Source organism: Dendropsophus ebraccatus, unplaced genomic scaffold (genome assembly GCF_027789765.1).
Source record: "Dendropsophus ebraccatus isolate aDenEbr1 unplaced genomic scaffold, aDenEbr1.pat pat_scaffold_734_ctg1, whole genome shotgun sequence".
Lineage (NCBI taxonomy): Eukaryota > Metazoa > Chordata > Amphibia > Anura > Hylidae > Dendropsophus > Dendropsophus ebraccatus.
In genome coordinates, this window is record NW_027210333.1 from 57681 (window position 1) to 82095 (window position 24415).

Sequence of the window (24415 nt, forward strand, 5' to 3'; positions counted from 1 at the left end):
TCTGCATATTATATCATTTACAAAAAATTGGCTATAGTAGTTCAATGCATTTGAGCAACAGAACAAAATTTGGAAGAACTCCGAGCCATACCTTGTTTGTGGATCCAACGATAAGTCTCTTAAAAACTTTATCTTTTTGCTAACAAGTATGGTGGGGTATAAGCCACTGAGCTTGGACACTTCGATAACCCGCTTCTCTGTATCAAACCAATAGAGGTTCTTCCCAATCCAGTCCACAGCAAGTGCGTTGGGTATAGCTGTGTTATGTACTACCTTAAAGAGAAGCACAAGAGTCCTAAGTAGGTGTCAGTATAAGAAGCAAAATCTTTGGAGGATGATTCTGCCTTTTAAAGCTTGGTCAAAGATCAAGAGAGCCATCTTTATTAGAAGAGAAAACCCTTTTAATAAGGCACTTTTTCTTGAAAATACTTTTCTTGCATTTATACTTTTTACTTATTTTATTGTTGTGTCAAATTCTTTAATGCAATTTGCAAACTATATTTAATTGGAATAAAAAAAAAAAAAACTCATCTGAAAAAAAAGTCCCCAAAAATTGGAATATTTTAAAGGAGTCTTTAAATAGACAGTAAAGTTACAGTCCAGGCCCTCATTAGGAATAAAGAAAACTAAGGCAATATCGCAACTGTGTTTCTTTAAACCACGTTGTTCTGTAAGAGTCCTGAACCAATGATCCTATGAAGTTTCGTGGGGAATCAGTAATCAGATATAGAGCTTGTGCAGAGCCTATACAATGTACTTCTATAGTTAAACAGCCCGATAATAATTTAAGTATTATATATCTATGTGCTTAGACTCCCTACTGGTTGTGCCGTACCTTCACGTCGCTGCCATTCACAAACATACGATTAACACGGCTTCCGTTGGATCTGCTGGAATCAATCCAATAGACAACCTCTTCTCTGTAATCAAAGTCCATTGCAATTGCATTGTTTAATCCCTGACAAAGAATACAATCATTCTGATAATGTTGTTAAGCTGCCAGTAAATGGAAGGGCACAATTACACATATAGGATGACATATGGTTTAGGAAAAATACAGTGTGATACAAATAGGCATGTCTTCATTTGACAACATTCATCATGATACAATGTATACGTTTTAGGTAATAAGCAGATTTATGCACAGATAATAAGCCGAGATGTAGCAGGTGTTCAATTGTCACCTAACAGTGGGTGTTGTTATTTCTTTGGTTATGGCGCCTGAGTACAGCACATCGCAAACATTACAGAATATATAATCGGCTGCAGATTAAGTTTCTACCACCAGGTGGCGGTGTGTCTTACAATACCATTTTACATTTTACTGAATAGCACAACGTGTGGTCAGATAGGGTATTGCAAAGAAAATGTGTCAATAGAAAAAACTGTTGAAAATTATATATATATATATATATATATATATATATATATATATATATATATATATATATAAAGAAAGTCATAAAATATTACACAAACAAAAAAAAGTCAACCTAATAAGAAACATTTTGCTAAGAAAATCTATGAGTCAGCCCCGAGAAAAAAACATAGATGAGGAGAATCAAGGAATGTGGGTCAAAACTGGACTAAATAAAGGAGAATTGATACCATGGGTGCAAGTATCAAGCTGCTATGGAGCCCAACTGGGTAGGGGGCCACTATCAAAATTTAAGGATCTAAAAGGTAATAGGGAGAATGAGGGATGCTAGGTGGTCAAGGATAGGAAGACAAGATGGAAGGAACGAGGATAGTAATATATTTTCTAATTTTTTTAACACTGCTGATGTAAGTCATTGAGAAGTGGCTTCACCCCCACCCCCACCCCCCTCCTTCTGGGGGGGCCACTGTCTGACCCGTAACAATCAATTATTTAAATGCTAAATCATTTATTGAGAAAACCATTTATTAAATTCCACCACCACCACTACCATCGTAGCTGTTCATGGGGGTCACTTGACTTTTACTACAGTACAAATTGACATAGCTAAACATCTAACCTGCTTCAGCATAGTGTAATTAGATCCATCTGTGCTCATTCTTCTAATTTCATGGTGATCAGCGAGGAGAAGGAAAGGGTCTTCCGCTAAACTCAAGAAAAAGTTACATTTCACTTTAACAACTGAACAAAACATGTGCAAAAGTCTTGACGAGTCCTCTACGGGACACACATCATGCAGTCACCATCTTGTGGTGGGTGTACTAGTTTTTATTTATCTGACAATTAATTGATTGATTGAAATTGAATTTTAAACAAAACATTCAAAAAGTTGTCCAGGCTTAAAGAGGACCAATCACCTAAATTTAACTGTCCCTGTTGTAAAAGTTCCTCTCTCCCTAAGTCTATCTCTGAAGATACAGACTGTCTTTACAGTCTGTATCTTTCTAATTTACCTAATCCATCCTAGCGGCGCAGTAAGGCCGGGCGCGGCCATCTTGATTATGTCCCTTGCGTTCCAATGGTGCGTTCCACCGTCGGACCGCAAGTGACGTCATCAACATGGCGCCCGGCTTTACAGCACCGCTACAGAGGACTGGGTAAAGTATAAGATACAGACTGCAAAGGCAGTCTGTATCTTCATAAAGTCTATTCCTGAAGATACAGACTGCCTTTGCAGTCTGTATCTTATACTTTACCCAGTCCTCTGTAGCGGTGCAGTAAAGCCGGGCGCCATCTTGATGACGTCACTTGCGGTCCGACGGTGGAACGCACCATTGGAACGCAAGGGACATAATCAAGATGGCCGCGCTCGGCCTTACTGCGCCACTAGGATGGATTAGGTAAAATATAAGATACAGACTGCAAAGGCAGTCTGTATCTTCAGAGATAAACTAAACTGTCAGTTAGGACATTCATACACAGTGATCTCGCACTGTATAGCGCGGGATCACTGTGTATTTACAGAGCGGCGGGCAAAGGCTCATGGGAGCCCTTCCCGCCGCTCTTTTGAAAAGAGCCGGCGCGCGACAGTGAACGGAAATGCAAATATATTAAAAACCCGGCAAAAAAATTGATTAATTATATTTACAAAAATGTATTAAAAATTAAATCTTATTAAATGGAGCAATAAAAAAAAAAACAACATTTGCCCGTGATTGGTTCTCTTTAAGAAAAAGGCCAAAAACAGCACCACTTCTGTCCTCAGCTTGGGTGTGGGGATTGTAGCTCTGTTCCATTGAATTAAATCAAGCTGAATTGTAATAAGTAGCGTGGAGCGGACTTGGTGAACTGTTTGGGTTCAACCATGTTCTTCGAATCTGAACACTCAGCATTTTACCCCTGGTGGCTTGGGAAGTTGAATACAGCCAAATGTTATAGGGCTGCATCCATCTTCTGTAGCCGCCAGGTGTCAAATACTGAATGTTCAAGTTCAGAGAACTCTGCTCGACAATAGTAATAACACACACGAGGACAGGGGTGGCACTGTTTTTCTAAGAAAGTTACACAATAATAATGGCCATTAGAGATAAGCTGAACAAGGTTTGCTCATGTCTAGTGGCCATATAAATTGTCACCAAAAACAAAACATTGTAAAACTGCTCTTCAAGGGAATATGCCTAGACCAGCCACTAACACTCATCATCACCTATCCGCTTGAAAGCCAAGAATCGGGTAGGCCCCCTAGGATCTTGAGAACAGAGTCTCCTGTCAGAATGGAGTGACCTCACACGTTTGCACTACACCTCCATAATGTTGGATCCGGTTATAACTATCATTATTCATTTAAAAAAAAAAAAAATGAGGGTTTTTTTTTCAATACTGTCTTGTTGAAACTAAAGTCTAATCTTCCAAAAGATAAAAAAGCAGACTAACATCACACAGCCGGTCCTTAGCCAAACACATAATAGCTTCCTATCTATGCACACATCACTTGTCAGCCGTCACTACATGAATGCCATTGTGATACCTGATAGAGATTTGCAGCCATGTTGATTCTCAGGGTGGATTTCATACCCGTCTGAACACAAGCACTTGTACGTCCCATAAGTATTGATGCATTGCTGGCTACAGGGAAAACCGTCGGAACATTCATCAATGTCCACACACGTCTTCCCATCATTCTTTAATCGAAATCCGGGCCAACACTGACACTGAAACAGGAAAGAAAATATTAATAAATCCCATTGCTACTCATCAATATTTAATAATAATAATAATAATAATAATAATAATAATACATATGAGATAAAAGTAAAAAATAAATTCTTACAATTCCCTATCTATTCATTTACCAATTCCATAGTTATCTATCTATAGTACATATCTATCCATCCATTTTGGGTCTATTTATCTCTTCCATGTCTATCTCTGTAGTATCTATCTATCTGTCATCTATCTATCTATCTATCTATCTATCTATCTATCTCCTATCTCCTATCTATCTATCTCCTATCTATCTATCTATCTCCTATCTATCTATCTATCTATCTCCTATCTATCTATCTATCTATCTATCTATCTATCTATCTATCTATCTATCTATCTATCTATCTCCTATCTCCTATCTATCTCCTATCTCCTATCTATCTATCTATCTATCTATCTATCTATCTATCTATCTATCTATCTATCTATCTATCTATCTCCTATCTATCTATCTTCTATCTATCTATCTATCTATCTATCTATCTATCTATCTATTATCTATCTATCTATCTATCTATCTATCTATCTATCTAATATCTATCTATCTATCTATCTATCTATCTATTATCTATCTATCTATCTATCTACCTATCTATCTCCTATCTATCTATCTATCTATCTATCTATCTATTATCTATCTATCTATCTATCTATCTATCTATCTATCTATCTATCTATCTATCTATCTCCTATCTCCTATCTATCTATCTCCTATCTATCTATCTCCTACCTATCTATCTATCTATCTATCTATCTCCTATCTATCTATTATCTATCTATCTATCTATCTATCTATCTATCTATCTATCTATCTCCTATCTATCTATCTATCTATCTATCTATCTATCTATCTATCTCCTATCTCCTATCTATCTCCTATCTCCTATCTATCTATCTATCTATCTATCTATCTATCTATCTATCTATCTATCTATCTATCTATCTCCTATCTATCTATCTTCTATCTATCTATCTATCTATCTATCTATCTATCTATCTATCTATCTCCTATCTATCTATCTATCTATCTATTATCTATCTATCTATCTATCTATCTATCTATCTATCTATTATCTATCTATCTCCTATCTATCTATCTATCTATCATCTATCTATCTATCTGGCTGCCATTGCCGGGGCACTTTGATATTTCCCTATTTTGCAGTAGATCTGTTCTGCGCTCCATTCACTTTAAGCTAACTAGATTTTATAAGACAAAATAAATGCGGTGAAGCTGTTTTAGCGTTCTGAATCTATCATCATGTTTGCTTTACAACCTCCTTTAGCTTCGATCTGATGCTGCAAGGTGGTCCGGTAAATAGGGCTTTATCCTTTATTTGTACATACTGAATCTTTATGGCTGAGTACAGGTGACGTTCTCACACATGTTGGTATAAGCCCAATGGGTAATGTGCTGCTCCTATACTCGGCCTTAAAGAGACATACACCATTTATAATATGTTAGTGTCAGACATCATTATTCAGTTTAATTGCTGGAGGGGTCATCTTATACTGAATATTCCTGATACAAACACGAGGAATATATTTCTATAAACCTTTAAAGGTAAATATACTTTTGCAATCAATTTGTTATTGCTGCTTTGCCAGTATCAGAATACAGATGTGTCCATTAGGAGCAAATTTAATTAAGAACGATATGATACAAATACAGAAGTTTATCTTAAAGAGATTGTCCAGCCAAAATCTTTTTCTTTCAAATCAACGGGTATCAGAAAGTTATATAGATTGGTAATTTACTTCTATTTAAAATCTCAAGTCTTCCAGTACTTATTAGTTGCTGTATGTCATGCAGGAAATGTTTTATTTCAGTCTGCCACAGTGCTCTCTGCTGACATCTCTGGCCAAAAAAGGAACTGTCCGGAGCAGGAGAGGTTTTCTATAGGGATTCTAATAGAAAACCTTTTCTGCTGTGGAGAGTTCTTGCCCGGCCAGAGATGTCAGCAGAGAGCACTGTGTAAAAAAAAAAAAAAAAAAAACAACAACAACAACAACACTTCCTGCAGGACATATAGTAGCTAATAAGTACTGGAAGACTTGAGATTTTTTAAACTAAATAAATAACAAATCTATATAACTTTTTGACACCAGTTGATTTGAAAGAAAAAGATTTTCACTAGACACCCACCTTTAGGCTGGGTTCACACTACGTATATTTCAGTCAGTATTGTGGTCCTCATATTGCAACCAAAACCAGGAGTGGATTAAAAACACAGAAAGGATCTGTTCACACAATGTTTAAATTGAGTGGATGGCCGCCATTTAATGGCAAATATTTGCTGTTATTTTAAAAACAACGGCTGTTATATTGAAATAATGACAGTTATTTGCCGTTATATGGCGGCCATCCACTCAATTTCAACATTGTGTGAACAGATCCTTTCTGTGTTTTTAATCCACTCCTGGTTTTGGTTGCAATATGAGGACCACAATACTGACTGAAATATACGTAGTGTGAACCCAGCCTAATTAATATGTTAGAAAAACTGCAAACAGGCTGCAATCCCCATCACAAACACTGGGTGGCCAATGTAGACACATAGGGGAAGATTTATTAAACATGGTGTAAAGTGAAACTGGCTCCTAGCAACCAATCAGATTCCACCTTTCATTTTCCAAAGAGTCTGTGAAGAATGAAAGGTGGAATCTGATTGGTTGCTAGGGGCGACTGAGCCAGTTTCACTTTACACCATGTTTGATAAATCTCCCCCATATGGTGTAAACATCTCCTGATAGAGTATTACACAACCATTGACATTTTCTAAGCTGTTCATCTCGGTATATGTGCAGCCAAGAGTACAGAAAAGACATCTGTATGAAGCAACTTTTGCAAACAGTCTAGAATTAAAATCTTTGTTTTCATGGTTGTGGCATGATCCATCATCCATATGCTGTTCCCTGAGCAGGATATTTTCTTGATACTAACCTAAAGACAATAGAATCATGTGGAGTAGCACTGGACCACATACGACTATACAGGGTTAGGCTATGTTCACACTACGTAAGTTCCGTAGTAATCACGGCCATTGTAACAATGGCCGTGATTTCTACAGCAAGTATTGCTGCCTTCTAAGGAATCCCAGCCGGAGTGTATACACATAGTATACAGCCCGTCCGGGATCCCTAGCGGCGCAGCAAGAAACTGACATGTCAGTTTTCTTCGGCTGCTATTCAATGAATAGCTGCCGCAGAAAACCATGTCAGTGTACACTATGGAGCGTGCGGCTCCGGCCGCATGCTCCATTGTGTGCAGTGGGAAGTTCTGATGGGGGCGTGCACGGATGCCCCCGCATCAGAACTAAGCGGCGCTAAAGATGATCCGGCCGGTACTGCAGTACCGGACGGGATGATCTTTCCTGAGACCAGCCGTTCCATGATCCGTCCGGGTTTTAGAATGGCCGGTCTCTTACCAAGTGTGAACATAGCCCTAATCTTTAGTCTGTAACCATGGAGACATATGTACAGTATATTCTTTTTTATGTTATTTTTGATTTACTGAGCAACAAAAATGGTTGCATTAACCATAAAAACAATCAAAGATGTATTTCTATCTCTTAAAGATGGCTTTCTGGCCTCCTTAAGCCTGTGATTGGAAAGCTGAAAACAGACAAAGAGGGGGAGGTACACAATGGCATAGCCCAGCAATCCATGCAAATCCTGAAGCTATAGTAACAGCATGGCTCGTGAGACTATGCCATTCTTACAACTCCCATCAAAGTCAAACTGTATAGCTCCCATGCTTCGAATGTTTTTAAGATTGTGTTTGTTTTTTTCCATAAAATTTTGAATAAATAGAACTCAAACTTTGTGTGATTCTTTTCTGATTTCGGAATTTATCAGCGTTGGGCTTACTAATTGAATTTATCAGCATTGGGATCGCTAAAAGGTGCACACATTGCAGGTGCAGAGATCTGCCATGATTTTAACCTACTTACAGGCATAAATCATGATAAATAAGGCACACCTCATTCTCCCCTTATCACCCCCGTACCCACCAATCAGGCAAGCGCACCGTACGTAGGTAAAAAGCAGTAGACAATCTGATCCTTTTTCTTGGCATACTCCAGGGTACGCAATGATAAATTCCCCCTTTTGTATTCACTGTGTGCACTACGTTCAGCCCAGCTTTTAGTGGACTACACAGACAGGGACTCCTTTCTGTAATAAGAATGCCTGCTTCTGTTCATACTTTGCATGACAGCAAACATTTGACAATAAATGACGGCCATCCATTCAATTACAACATCATGTGAACATAGCCTTTCTGTTAGGGATGGTCCGAACCGAGTTCGGTTTGGGTTCGTACGAACCCGAACTCTCGGTAATGATCCCCGCTGTCTGCCCGCTCCGTGCAGCGGGGGCGGATCCAGCGGGAGGACCGCCTGGAAAACTGGGATACAGCCTATGGCTATGGCTGTATCCCAGTTTTCCAGGCGGTCCTCCCGCTGCATCCACCTGCTCCACGGAGCGGGCAGACAGCGGGAATCTTATGCCGAGCGTTCGGGTTCATACGAACCCGAACCTCGGAGGGTTCGGACCATCCCTACTTTCTGTGCTTTCAATCCACTCCTGGTTTTGGTTGCTATGAGGACCTGACATGAGGACCAAATACTGCCTGAAATATACTGTGTGTGAACCCAGTCTTACAATCGACAGAGGACCACAGATTTGAAAAACTGCACTGAAGCAATAATAATTTAAAAAAAAAAAAAACTATTTCAAAACTTTACAAGCCCTTAAATCCCAGACGTCAGATTCAACCCTCAGGCCGTCGACCTCATCAGATCATTAAGTATCAATGTGGCATTTTTAACAGAATCCTCCAGGTGTCATGTATTAAATTATAACTACTGGTGACATATTTTAAAACTTTATTTATAAATTGAAAAGAAACAATCTGACAAAGTAAAAAAATAATAATAATAAAGCTTATTCAGCTGGATTGGTTTATTTTCTGTTTTACACAATGTGACATTTGAGCACAAATAAGACAGAGCCCTCGGCAAGCCGAAAACTACAACCGCCACAAAAACCACAGTGACTTTGAACGATTTGTTTCAGCCTTGCAGGTTTTCATCCTTTAGAATATTTTTTCCCCAATTGGATACATGGTGAATCAGCTCTTGAGAATGAGAGGTAACCTTTAAAAGCATTTATTCAGTCTGTCGGGAAACGGGGGGTAAATACTTTAACGACAAATGACTGTAAGAGACTGTTAAGAGGTTTATGGACGTGTTGCCTGGTTGAAGTGCTCCATTTTGCTGCTGTGTAATTCTATGTCTCAACCTAAAGCTGGACAAGACAATTGCCTATGTCATTCATTACAAATGTACTTAGTGCTGGGAAGAGTACACACAACTTGCAATTTTAACTTATCCTAATACTCATTTTTCAGATAAAAAAAAATCAAAGAACATGAGGATAAAAGAGTCAGAATTAATACTTTAAATAATGTTAAAGCAAATCTGTACCGGTTGGTATCATTTTGTACACTTCATCAAGCCATGTCCAGTATGGAAGGTCAGCCTTTCTCCTGTGGTCGAACATATTTTGTTTTATTCCAGTTGTTTGGGGAGTCAATGAGGTGGGGCCTAGAGCATCCAAACCCTAGGCCTGCAGGGCCTCTCTCCCCACCTCCATCCAGCCCAGGGGCATGGAAAAAATAAAGAGAGAGGTGGGGGACAGAGACATGGCACTCCTAAGGTACCGTTGCTCTAGGCCCTGCCCCATTGACTCCCCACCTCAGCATACCGCCTGGATAAAACTTATTTTTCATCTGACCCTCAGACATGGCATAACAAAGTGTAAAAAAACAGTACCACCTGTTTGGGGGTGGGTAATCTGTGCAGAATTGCTTTAAAGGGTTTGGATTTTACAATATTAAGCTACAAATAACCTGAAGAGATATAGGAAGGGTGGGGTTGTGTTATCATAGGATCATTGAAGTGTAGGGGCATCTCTTTGGGGTGCTTCCTCTGTCAGCTAGGCACGTTATACAATAATCATACCCTGCATATTTCTATCCACAGGAAAGTGCCCCCCCCCCCCCCCCCCGGTTAGCTGTTCAATGCCCCTGTACCGCACAGTGTATAGGGTTGGAAGCAGTTGGCTTCACTCCTCTTGTAGCGTTGCCAATGTGTAACTGTAGCTCAGCTCCTGGTTAGACGAATGACGGCTGAGCTGAAGTAGCCAGGTCTGCCCACTATACTAAGCCAGCTGCTCCCAGTAGTGAGGGCACTAAACAGCTAATTAGTGGGGGTGCTGGTCAGTGATTGACATATCCGGTTGGACACCTAACCCTAAGAAGACCTCTTCCACTTACTATAAGTAATATCATTAATGACCCAGAGTCTTTTAGGACATGTAGGCTTAAATTTTATTATATCTTGAGGATATATATATATATATATATATATATATATATATATAAATATATATATGTAATTTTTCATGAGAATATATAAAGACTCACTTTCACTTAAAGGGGTAATCTCACCCACCCGATTGAGATCCCACTCTCACTTCCTGGCCTGGTGGGGGTGACGGGGGGTTAGGTTGCACCTTTATGTCTCCCACCGAGATTGCACACGCCCTGGAGATGTGTGTGATCTCTGAGGGAGACATAGAAGCTGAAAAAGCATAATTACCAGTTTCCGAAGTCCTGACCACCCAAGGATATTATCAGCTTGGCCACCACTCACAAATTGGAGAACATTGGTTGGGGACCTACTGTAGGTGATGGTATAAGAGAAAATGGGCAAAAATACAAAAGTACTTTTGTACTATATATCTGTTTCTAGATGAGTATACCCCTTTAAAGGAATTGTGTCATCAGAAAATGACTTATTGTTTTGAAATGTCTTTATGTTAAACATATTTTTAAATAATTTTTTGGTTACTGCTTTTTCTAACTTTTTCATTTTTATATCTATATTATAATATAAACCTGAAATCTTGCAGTTTTCATTCTTACCACTGGTTCTAAAGCTAAGCTAAGACTTACTGCTGTGTCTGTGGTGATAAGAGGAGGCTGCTGTAAAGTGATCTGTACAGCATTGTAGCATCATGTGACACCATTAAATAGAGGAGACCATAGCAGCTTCCTGTGAAATTACCTCTTTAAAGGTCACAGAGCTCACTTGTTTCACATTCATCTCAATGGGACAGGGTCTATTGTCATCTATGTCCATGAGGCCTGCTGTAAAGCAGGTCACTAAATGCTGTTAAGAACAGCTCAAGCAAAATGGCCATCCCATAACAATGTTCAAAATGTGAAATAATAAAAAAAAAATTACGGTCAGAAAATAGAAACTGATTAGAATAAAAGAACAAGTTTTTGTATTTGACTTTAATCAATTAAAGAAAATTTAGGTAACACATTAGTTAAAGACAATATCAGGGCTTGTTTGATAACTTTTATTAATGTTTAATTTATATTCATTATTTGATATGTTTTGAGGGTGATAAATTATTTAAAATGAGCTAAAGATAAAGTTTCAAGGATACAAATTTATACACTGAACTCCATATTAAATCTGTATGAAGTGAGAAGCTAGCGGGACTTTGCAAGACGTGGGCTGCACCTTCCAGCAAATCCGCTAGTATCCGCTTGAGGCTAGAATCCCTCAGTATAACAGCACATGTAGCGCTGTGTTCTCTGGTTCTTCTTACAGAATGTCATTAATGACTTTTCGGGTCAATCAGGTCAAATTTGAATCCAAATCAAATCCAACAGAAATATTTGAAAAATTTTTCACCTCTAGTTGGTTAGTGTCTTGTATAGCAATGAGGTTCTGCTGAAGTGAATATGGTCGAGCTTCAATACTACAAACAGTATGACAACCGGCAGGGCACTGTTTTTCTCTAAGCCTAGACCAATTATGCCATGCCCTTACCAAACATCTACTTCAAGCTAGAAATATTGGCCATTTAGTAAATTTATCTCAAGAACCTAATATGTTCTTAAAGCTTTATATGTAAGATAACCGATATTTTTCACAAATTGTACCGCTGCCTACACGCCCATAAGATAAAAAAAGGACGGCTTCACCGACAGCAAATTAATCCCATGAATAATTCATCCCTACATGTTCTTCAAACATAATCTTATAAATATTGACTACTAACCTTGTATCCAACCGGGAGATCTTGACAGTCTTGGGAGCAACCACTGACTCTTTTACTTAAACATTCATTTAGATGGCAGCCTCTCTCATCAGATCCATCTCCACAGTCATCCGTGGTGTCACAAAGAACTCCCTCAGGTACACATTTTCCATTTTTACATATAAAAGATGAGCTGTTGCACGACTGTTCTGGAAATAAAGAAGAGTAAAATGTATAAAGAAAATACCAACATTAGCATTCGGGCCTCCGCATGAAACATAATTGTAGAGTCTGATTATTAACTTATTAAAAAATGATCTTTTCTTTACTTCCGCGAGTCTTGCTAGCGGCTGTAAATGGAGCTCACTAAAGAACTGCAAAACCAAATTGCTGCTGGGTAATTGTCATTCTCTAGAAACATTCTAAGGTGGAGGAAACAATATATTTTTAACGGCCTGAAAAGCTTCCTTGTGAACTTGTTATGTCTTAATGATCAAGTCTTACAAAACCGAATCACTCCGTTATGGAATCAGAGAATATAATGTTGGTTGTGTATGAGCATCAGGGGGAATATGTATCTAAACCTCACATGGATAGACGCTCATCTAGAGGGCTGCTAAAGGGTTTGGGGTGTCACTTGATGCTTTGGACCTAACATAAATAAAGATCTACGAGGACAGTTGACTAATTTAACCATTAAAGGAGAAGTCCGTCGATTTATAAAATGTTGCAGCCAGCAGGGGGGAAATTTACTACAAGTACTAACTTACCTCTCCTTATGTCTGAGGTGAGCGGCCGTGGGACCTCGCCAGGCTCCAGGATCTCCGGCGCTGACACATCACAACCCGGCTGATGGACTCGTGGCTCGAGTTACTAATTGGCTGAGTGGCCAGTCCACCAGCCGGGACAGGCCTTTTCCCCTGAGTCATGAAGTCATCACAGCTCAGAGGCAAATGCCTTCCGGCAGAGGTCCTACGGCTAGTCCTGCCGCTCAGCACGGGCATTGGGAGAGGTAAGTTCCTACTTGTAATCAACTCACCTCTCCCCCTGTTCGCTGCAAGATTTTATAAACGACGGACTTCTCCTTTAACATCTTGTAAAACAGATAGGCTATACCACTGTTCTCTACTTTTTTGTTATATTCAATGAACAGTTAAATGGACAAGCCTTGTTTTATAAGACCTGTTTGCATCTGTCAGATTTAACGCTGATGTCTAGGTTAATATTGGAAAGAAATCCAGATCACCAAAAAGAATGCTAGCTGTCAGCGCAGGCTCTATAATCCAAGGAGTTTATGTAAAAGTCCAAAGGTTTAATTAAACTCCTTGGATTATAGAGCCTGCGCTGACAGAATTATTTTTGGTGATCTGGACTTCGACTAAATACCCCCGGCTGGTGGGTATAGCACTGTAGAGCTGCGGCTGTTGACTATATCCATATTCTATATAGTGGTTGTGGCTAAGCACAACCCAGCAAAGTGAGCCTTGACTCTTACAGCTGATATTCATGTACAGTTGTTATCCTGATGTACTATTCAATGAGGTGCTCTGCCTGTTTGTTTGTTTCTTCCTTCTTACTAATATTGGAATTATCAGTCAGGCTCAATTGTAGATAGATAGAACGTGCACTATTCACACTCACCTCCACAGGATGTGCAAAGAAAATAGGCACAACTCACAAGCCTCACAGTATCACCACCACTCCTGAGGACCACCAGCAGAAACGACTAGGGTGGGAAGCAAGATTGCAGAAGATAATAATGGGACCGATAGGACCAATCAATTGCTCTTAAATGTGAGTGAAGGTAGACCTATGAAAGGGGTAAGAACCTTAAAAATGCATGGAAACGACCTCTTCTTGACTGCGTACCACTTGGGAAATATTTATTGTGACAATGCATTTTGGCCCTTTAGTCAGGAAGAGCCTTTCTCAAGCAGTTTTGGTGCAGTCAAAAGGAGGCGGTTTTCATTCATTTTGAAGGTGATTACCCCGTTCATGTGTTCACCTGCACTTACCATTTTTGGAGCAATCGTTTGGTCCTATTGCTCCTTTTCTGCTGATCTCTGCATGAAAGCTACACTACATGTACAAGTAGTGATACTTAGGATCATAAAATAAATGATTTTTTACACATGATTTCTTTATACTATAGAAGAATGAGTGAAGGAGAAGGCAATACAATGCCCCTTCGTTCCTACCCTGCTTCCCTTCTCCTCCTCCCTTTCGTCTTCCTTCTTTCTTTCCTCCTCTACTCCCATCTACTTCCTTCCCTCCTTCTTTACTCCTTTCCTTTCTTCCTTCCTTCTTAGGAAAACCTTTTTCATCATGATTTTGTTACTGTATAATCCTAGAAATCCCCTTAGCCTCCTACCTGCATTCAGGCACTTTCTGTTCAGGGGCGCTTCATCTGATCCATCAGGACAGTCATAGTCCCCATCACATTGCCACTGAAAATTCAGCAAGCAGCGTCCATCAGCACACATAAACTCATCGGGGGCACATTGTCGATAACCTAAAACAGGAGCAAAGTGATAGTAACAACATAGACACTTACTATAATGTATGAACACATACTGCAAAAACCTCCTAAAGAGATACACATGGGCAGAAGAGGATCCACCGATGATTATGAACAAAGGGAAGAGTCGAAACGACATTTAACTCAAACTGAAATCTAAATATTCCATACAAGATGACGAGAGCCATTAGAGAAGCAATCACAGGAGTATATAAAAGGCACAATAATCCTCCATCCCAATCACACTGGCTGATGACTCTGATCATTCGCGGTGACCGGGAGATATTACGAGCTGTCAATCTCCCATATATGCATGAACAACCTGTCTTTATTGTAAAGCGGAGATAATTGCAGGTATAAGAGCGGCAGCCATTTCCCACGTTTGCTTTGGACAGGAAGCCTTACAGATGTCAATGTATATGTATTCAATTTCTCCTTATCGTGTGTTTCCACTGATGGAGCAAATGTCATTGTCACATCACCGGTTCAGTTCTTGCTCCTTCTAACATATTTGCTTTCACGGTCAGGTATTCCTGCTGGGTTTGGTAAGTATATAAGTGCAACACTTTTTCTTTTAAGAACTTTTTTTTTTGCATATAATAAGGTTATGGCTATGTATCTTGTACTGATTTAGAGGGACAGTCTGTATTATAGTCATCACTGGCCTGGATCGGTACCATGTTGCGTACCCTTTCCTCCATTTGCACCATGAAATGCTTAAATAAGTAATACAGTGTACCAACATTTCCGTAAGACCTAGGTTATCAACTAAAGGGTGCAGAGAACACCTCTAAGGGGTACTTGAGAATGCCAGTTTTTGATCATAGCCATTTCGGACATCGGCATCTTCTTCTTCTTGGTGACAAGCTAGCGATCATCCTGGTCGACCAAAATTATGTTCCAGATAAAGAGCTGCAAACTTGTTGTCATTTACAGCCCCAAAAGTTTGGCTGCGCTACAATAAGAATCAAAGCATATTTAAAGGGGGATATAGAAGTAGCAGTCACCTCCAGGCCATATGGAAGGTGGGAAGAGCAAAATAGTATTCTACAGCATAAGAAGACACCAGTAGGATCACGGTAGATGGGAACTCTGTTCCAGGTCTTGCATTGGGACACCGATGTTTCAAGATGTCTTTGGGCCCGTTCACACTATGGACATGTCAATATTTTGAGTGGAAAGGTGCGGAAAGCGGAGGCGTGCAAGCCCTCCTATTCACACATATTGCAGGCTGGATTCGGCGCTGAGTCTGCACGGGGGATTCCGCATGGAATTTTGCCGGCAATTCCATAGTGTGTGAGAAAATATAGTGACATTAGATTACTGATCGGCTTATGCAAAGAAGCAAGAGGTAGACGGTAAAAGAGTTCAGCTCTGAAGCTTGCAGCATGATTAATGCAACTCTGGAGTAAATAACGGGTTGTAACTCGGAATATCGGAAGCGCTGTCATGACAAGTTGGCACTGCCAGACAACTGTGTCGGCAGCTTTTCTTCTCATGAACAAAAGGAGATAGATAGAAGATAAATAGATAAATAGATAGATAGATAGATAGTCCACAGAAATCCGCAGCACTCCAACATGTGGTAAGAAAAGTTTTATTCCATCAGCATAGGTACAAAAATGGCGACGTTTCGACCCTCTCACAGGGTCATTCTCAGGAGTAACCCTGTGAGAGGGTTGAAACGTCGCCATTTTTGTACCTATGCTGATGGAATAAAACTTTTCTTACCACATGTTGGAGTGCTGCGGATTTCTGTGGACTGTATTTGGGATCCCTAGCCAAGGGACTTTCTTCGCTGGCACCCACGCCTTTACCTCCGGATGTGCGGCTTTCCTCTGGATTAGATAGATAGATAGATAGATAGATAGATAGATAGATAGATAGATAGATAGATAGATAGATAGACTGGCATCTACTGTATATAAAAATAGATGGGAGGGCTTAAGCCAAGCTTCTCCATCTGGGCCCATGAACCTTTAGCTTTGACACTACAGACAAAAATCATTGAAGGAGTATGGTCCCCGTTCTGTGTTATTCTTTCTATAAACTACGTAAACTTATAAACTTGTCCATGTCCCACCTCAAAATATACAAAATATACATTTTCATTTCCCTTTCTGACCTTCACCATGAGCTGAGAAGCAAACTTCTTTTATCGTCTATACAAATTTTATCGCGATTGCTCCAAAAATTACCCACCGCATTCCAATGATTCATCGGAGCCGTCTCCGCAGTCATCATCATGGTCACATAGGAACTGCTTAGGGATGCACATTTTGTTGTTGCACATAAAAGTGTTCTCATCACAGGTAGTAACAGGAGCTGGAAATATAGGAAGAATATAAAAATAAAGCCTGGCTGCAAATCAGATTCATCGTTCCTACAGTCAAGTTTTGGGCTAAGTAGGTTACAGTATATCCATGGAGTGCAGGTCAGTTCCTTGTGGGGTGATCAGGATGGAGAAGTCTATGAGAAATATAGGAGCCAGGTCTAGGTATATAGGGGGTCATCTGCCTGTGCGTCCTGTGTGGTTTTTAAGGTAGAGAGCTTTTTTTCTCCTAAACATAATATAAATTGACATTTTTTTACCACCCTATATCTGTGACATGACCACATAGATTTTTCTTAATGACGTATCTTACTAAAAGACATTAATAAAAACATTAACCCTTTCAGGACCGGCTAATTTTTGCTTCTGCCACTTTTTTTTCCTCCTCGTGTTAAAACAGGCCATAGCACTCGCTTTTTTCACCTAGAGACCCACATGAGTCCTTATTATTTGCGCCACTAATTGTACATGGCAAAGACTAACTTAATTTTTCCATAAAATATGCTGCAAAACCGGGAAAAAATTATTTTTGATCACTTTTTATTAAAATTTTTCTGAATTTGATGTGACAAAAAAATCACTTTTGACGGGATTTTGCACTTATGCCATTTACTGTGCAAGATCAGGATTGTGATAATGTAATAGTTTTTAGGATTATGGACACGGCGATACCAAATACGTTTATTTATTTATATCTATTTATAAAATGGGAAAAGGGCGGGGATTTAAATGTTTATTAGGGGAGGTTTTTTTTTTTTAATGAAAATTTTTTATTGTTATTTAAAGGTTATTGAAAATGTATCAAGAAGACAAACATGCGTCAGCTCACCATGCAGCCTTGAGTGTGATTGTGCTGGATCCCAGGGATAGAGCGAATAAGACGATGCACCTGGAGCCCTCAGGTGAAGGATGCAATCAGGAAAAAGTTCAGTTGTCCACCGCTCATATAAAATTCCCAAATTTTATTGAAGTCTTCTTAAAACATAATCACAATACAACCGACGCGTTTCGGGACGCAGTCCCTTAATCATAGCGACTGCACCCCGAAACGTGACGGCATGCTTTTATATTGTGCTTATGTTTTAAGAAGACTTCAATAAAATTTTGGAATTTTAAATGAGCGGTGGACAACTGAACTTTTTCCTGATTGAAAATGTATGGTTAATTGTCCACCTTTACCCGAACCTCCCGATGCTCTACCGTACATGCTCGATCAATACTAATGTTTATGTAACATGTTCTTTTGTGGAATCACCCTGTGGTTGTAGTTGGAACTGCAGCTCATAGAGTTCTGCTTACAGATTGTGAAAATGTATCAATTTGTATCATGATATATTTGTTTGCTTGCTAAAATCTGTAGAAGGTCTAGTAAAGACACATTGGCATTTCAGCCGTCTCCTGCCTTGACTGCATCAGTATTATACTATTCGCATTGTGCTCGCCTCTCGCGCTGTATGGTCGGCTTTATTCTCCTTCTCTAGAAAGAAATACAGCCTTCATTTCATTTAGAATCACCTTTGAACTTGCAATAACCTATGCACAACCGGTTCACGCTTCTTTCTTCTAAATCGCTCATACTGTGCCTGACACGTCTACGCTGTTTACTTTTATTCCAGATTCTATTACGACCGGGAAACAATGACTTTCTTTCACCTACAGAAAACCTCCTATGGGAAGCCTGTAGATTAAACCCCAAGATAAACGCTTCTTACCGAATACAATCCACTCTGGAGTGAAGTATAGGTTGAAATGAAATAAAATGAGCGCTAACCTTGTCAGTAGGGTATGTGCTCCTTTGACTTGTTGAGTCACTAAGAATCTATATCATTTCTCAAAGAAACGAGATTTTAGACTTTTGTCAGCGGGAACGTTCCTCTGGTTCTTTCTCTAATACAATCTTCAAGGAGAATTTTTTTTTTCTTAAGAATTTTCTAAGTAAAATGGAATGGGACACTTATGCTCTAGCGGGGACGTCACTTCTCCAGGAGACCTCTGGTTTCCGTCTTTAAAGATTTGGCTTCTTTTTTTTCTTCTCCTACTTAAAGTTGGTTTAGTAAGGAGAAATTTGTCAACTCCTTAAGTCATGTGTGAAGTGTGTCAGGCTGGTCTCATGCTGCTATATAACACAGTTTAATGGATGGAGCTATAGATCCACTCCGGGAAAGAGAAGCAGCGATTTTACTATTTGATTCACGCTGAGGCCAACTGAATCTTTGAAGGGTTCAGTATTAGTTGTAAGTACAGGAGATAGATTCATTGATGTAAGTACATTGCTAGTGTCCCATCATACGTCTAAGAAGAGACAATAACATTCTAAAATCAACATCTAAGGGTCTTGATGTTGTCTATTAACCATGAAAGATAGCAGTCATAACAATTTAATATTTCCTTAATATATTCCTGAATGAAGACAATGAAGGCCTCAAGGGGTTCTCCCAGGACTTTAAAGAGGCTTTCCAGGATTAAAGGTAACATGGCTGTACCATCCCTGTCCTCAGGTTGGGTGGGGTATTATAACTCAGCTCTATTCATTTCAATGGAACTAAGCTGCAATACCTCACACAACCTGAGGGGGGGGGGGTTGTCGGGGGAAGGAGTGATGTTTTGTTTTTTTAATCCTGGAAAGTGCCTTTAAATTGTTGACCTATTCTAAAAATAGACAACTGGGATTTCACCAATAAAAAGTTTAATCCCTGTTAGTCATAAACAGCCAGGTGAATGAAAGGGCCTTCCTGTCCCCTACATTACATCTGTCTATCTATCTATCTATCTATCTATCAATCAATCAATCATCTATATATCTGTTTGGCATTTCCGTCCAACTTTGATTTAAAAAGTTCAGGTTCGTCTGAACCAAACTTTAGATGAACTGCCCTAAAATAGCTAAACAACTCCAGGCCTTTAGCTTTTTTAGTGCAATACAGCAAGTTTGCTCAACAATACTTACCTGCCTTCCCGATGTAACCAGCGGGTTGCAGCCGTCTCCACTTTCTGACTTTAGATGAGAGTGGACAACCCGCTCAGTCAGTCACTTGCCCTCTGCAGTCAGCGATTGGCTGAGCGTGCTGGAGATGGCTGGGATCAGTATGACACATCAGGGACTTTCAGAAGAACACCAGGGGAGCATAGACAGGTAAGCACTTTTAGGCATAGCTTTTTGTGTTTGTTGTTTTTTTTAACCCTTTGAGGACCAGGCACAAAATGACCCAGTGGACCGCACAAATTTCTGATCTTAGTGTTTTCGTTTTTCCCTCCTCCCCTTCTAAGAGCTCTAGCACTCTCAGTTTTCTATCTACAAGGCCATGTAATGGCTTGTTTATTACAGGAATAGTTGTACTTTGTAATGGCGTCTTTCATTTTACCATAACATGTATGTATGAGTCCCAAATATATTATTTATGAAGATATAACTAGGTGAAATCGTAAAAAAGAATGCAATATGGTAACGTTTGGGGGGTTCCTGTGTCTACGTAATGCACTATATGGTAAAAGCGACATGATACTATTACTCTATAGATCAGTCCGAACACAACCACATGCAGGTTACACAGATTCTCTAATGTTAATATATTTTTTTAATGAAATCCTTTTTTTGGCAATTAATTATTAATAAATAGGGCCTATTGTGACGCTTATTACAGTTTTATTTTTTCACCTACGGGGCTGTATGGGGTGTAATTTTTTCCGACATGATCTCTAGTTTTTATTAATACCATATTTGTGAAGATCAGACGTTTTGATCACTTTTTATAATTTTTTTTTATATATATAATGTAACATAAAATCAGTAATCTGTTCACTTTTTTCCCTCTTTTCGTGTACGCCGTTCACCGTTCGCAATGACGCTTGTTATATTTTAATAGATCGGACAATTACGCACGCTACAGTATATTATATGTTTATTTATTTATTTGTATATATTTTATTTATATAATGGAATAGGGGGGTGATTTCAACTTTTATTGGGGGAGGGATTTTGGGGTAGTGTGTTAGTTAACTTTTTTTTTTTTACACATTTGAAGTCCCTTTGGGGGACTTGTACATTCATTACTTGGATTTTTACACTGATCATTGCTATGCCATAGGCATAGCATTGATCAGTGTTATCGGCGATATGCTCATTGAGCCTGTCTGTGCAGGCTCAGTGCAGCAGATTGCCGATCGGACTGCACGGAGGCAGGTGAGAGACCTCCGGCGGTCCGTTTTAACAATCGGGACCCGATCGGTAAGTGACAGGGGACCTCCCCCTGTCACTTACACTTAAACGCAGCGATCGCGGTGTTTAAGGAGTTAATGACACGCGGCAGCGTGATCGCTTGCAGCGTGTCATTACCGGTGACGGCCCCGGCTGCTGATTGCAGCCGGCCCCCACCTGCTGTAAAGCACGCTCCGCTCCGGAGCGCGCTTCATAGCCGGGAGAAACACCCAGGACGTATAGTTACGCCCTAGGTCGTCTGGGGGACAGACTTCCATGGCATAACTATACGCCCTGGGTCATCTAAGGGTTAATGTGTATTAATGGTGCAGTCGCCATCTTTATGAACTGATTATGAACTTTGCAAAAAGTTTTGTTATTTGACCAAACCAAACTTTTTCCAAAGTTCGTAATGAATCTCGGTTCATGGTGTTCACTCATCTCTATTATCTATCGCCTAACTATCTGCCTTTATTTACATTTTGTAATCTAAATGTTTCCAGAAACAGCGCACATTACAATTATTCACGTCTCTGTTTTATAGTTATACAACTAAATAAATACATAATAAAAGCCCTCAATTTGCTCATTTTATGGTATTACAAATAATCCAACATTAACATAATTACCTGCATAAAGACTAATGTACCTGAAGTTTTCAAGGCTAGAGATGAGCCTTGTGCGAGCGGACGGCGGTTAATTATCAGGTATATCGAGTTGTTGCATTTTAGAGCATTAAAAGTAATGAATTGTACATACCATTGAATACAACTGAGCGACTAAGTACCTATAATATCTATGTCTATGATCCTCCCTCAATCCTGCCATTCTCAGTTATATTATCTGTAGCTATTGTATACCCTGGAAAGACCATAATAATAATACATTGTATAAAGCAGCATCATCAGGAATTTCCTATATTTCTGCACCGAGATGAAAATGTAGAAATTATTAAATCTAGACGCAAGTTGCATCTGCTCTATATCTACTCGGCTTGTAATTCTCTTCTTTTGAGCCTCGTAACTGAGGCTCCACGGACCCCGATTTTGCATATTCAAATTTTTTTAGGAGGCAATGTATCAAAGGAGACTCAATTAAGTACTCCATTGGAATTTTTTTTGCTGATCTCCTTGAGCTCACCGATTATTGTGATTATAGAGTCTACTCTATACAGGTCTTTGGCTGCATTTAGGCAACACATTTACATTTACAGGATGTCCATTGGTACAATGTGTACATTGCTTCTCTGCCTTTTGGCTAAGATTAAGTGTAGTATCTGTTCTTAAGTGAGCAGAGAACCACACGGAGGGAACAAGGGTTGAGGGTTTGACCAGACGGACCACTGGCTACCCAAAAATTGCCATAACCCTCTGGATCTGTGCCAGGGGGTTGACAGCCGGAGTGCCAGAAGTGCCCTGTGAGTGGTGACCCCAGGGTCCCGTAACTCACTGGGGGTGGGATCCCACTAAGTTAAAGCCCTATGCACAGTACTTCCCTATCACCCCTTTGAGCATACTCACCTCCAACTTTCCCGCTTTCAGCTGTTGAGCGCAATGAGGAATTGTTTACCAATTTTTACATATTTCATGAGCATTTAAGAGAAAAAAAATAATAATGAAATTGATGATGATGGGGTACTAAACAGGAGAATATGGTTCTTCATTTACTCAGAGGGGGACATTTATTAAGACTTGTGTGTCCATACGCCAGTCATACATAAATCCACGCCCTCTTTTTTTCACAGCTGGATTTACTAAGAGGCGCACACCTCTTAGTAAATCCCCACCTTGGGCAATTGAGGGATACGGCTGGCATATGCTAGGGAGTATTCAAGAAACTGTGACTTCTCCCTGGTATATGTCAGGTGCTTAAGCTCAATAAATCCCCCAGAGTGCCTATGGGGCCATGATATGGACTTGTAGAGACATTGGGGGACATTAATTATAAGGCTAAAATGCCTTTTTATGGCACAGACAGTCCCAATGCGTGTAAATATATTCAAAAACGCTGGTTTTGCAAATATTATATTTGCACCGGGTCCCGATTGCACCAGAGGGGCAGGGAGAGGGTAGTACAGAGGGCGTGGCCTCTGCATGCGACGCATTTAACATTTTTTAGCTGGAAAATCGTAATTGCAACCTACGTCAGCTCAAAGCAGAGGTTTCACTTTGTGCGCACAGAGGGGCTCTAATAAATGTCCTCCATTGTGTACTGCCATATATAGGGCTCATAGGCAGTATACCAGAAATTAGTGATCCTTCTGACGATTTGGGAACAGTTACTCAAAATAGCTCAGATTTACCGGCCAATTAAAATATTTGGAAGGAATCAAAAAAAAGTCAGAATTGGAAAAATTCTAATTTTATTTTATTTTTCGAAAATTGTGCTCATCTCTAATCTTTGAGCATCGCGTCCCGGTGTCTACATCTCAAAAGCAAATCTCCAGCTTGAGGATTTACCAAACCAATAGGTTACCGCAGGCTGCAGTACAGAAACAAGGTCATGTAGACTTGTTTTATAGAAAACTTCTATGGAAATCAGCCTGGTAGAGGGTAAAATGGCCATGTTAAATGGGGTTACCGTTATTTTTATCTCATCACTGCAGCTGGATTGTTTAACAAACTGAAGTGTGATAGTTAAGCCAAGCAGGTCACATAAGAATTTGCGGCTCCCCTCATGCAGGGACGTTCACCCTGAGATTAATCAGGAGACAGCCACATGCATTTCACATTGGAAGTCAAGTGTGTTTCATTTCATTACGGCAAGAGAGTGCAGCCGTGAAGGTGCTTTTGGATTACACATCCTCTCAATACCGTATCATTTCACAAGCTGTCACTCAAACAGGTCTAACATCGGAAACATGGAGTTGACTACACAAACATCTCCGCTGGATTCTCTGCAAGGCACTGGGACTCGGAGTTACAACTATATTCAGAGACCGTGTTGTGCTATACATTATAAGCATATCAATTTCCAGGAGCCATGATGGGTTTCCTAATGAGGAGCAGCATAGGCTCCAGCACATTGTGTGACATGTTGTTATTTTAAGGTTTGGTTGCTCGGTTATCTTTTATACCTGTGGTGGTGTTAGAGGGAAATAGG

The 24415-nt window shown here is 39.7% G+C and overlaps 1 protein-coding gene and 1 non-coding gene across 2 annotated transcripts in view; one reads left to right on the forward strand and one right to left on the reverse strand.

Moving 5' to 3' along the window:
• Nucleotides 1-17111, reverse strand: part of LOC138779380 (low-density lipoprotein receptor-related protein 1B-like) — a gene marked incomplete at both ends in the record, with an annotated part of 74214 nt that extends 57103 nt beyond the window's left edge. The window contains 7 exons of the mRNA XM_069956592.1: nucleotides 92-273; nucleotides 836-958; nucleotides 1998-2083; nucleotides 3906-4089; nucleotides 12290-12477; nucleotides 14640-14780; nucleotides 16989-17111. Of these exons, the coding sequence (XP_069812693.1) occupies nucleotides 92-273; nucleotides 836-958; nucleotides 1998-2083; nucleotides 3906-4089; nucleotides 12290-12477; nucleotides 14640-14780; nucleotides 16989-17111 (1027 nt within the window). The remainder of the gene's footprint in view (nucleotides 1-91; nucleotides 274-835; nucleotides 959-1997; nucleotides 2084-3905; nucleotides 4090-12289; nucleotides 12478-14639; nucleotides 14781-16988) is intronic.
• Nucleotides 17112-22550: 5439 nt separating this feature from the next.
• Nucleotides 22551-22747, forward strand: LOC138779381 (U2 spliceosomal RNA). The gene has a single exon (XR_011361101.1). It is a non-coding gene; the product is annotated as a U2 spliceosomal RNA (small nuclear RNA).
• The last annotated feature ends 1668 nt before the right edge of the window (nucleotides 22748-24415 follow it).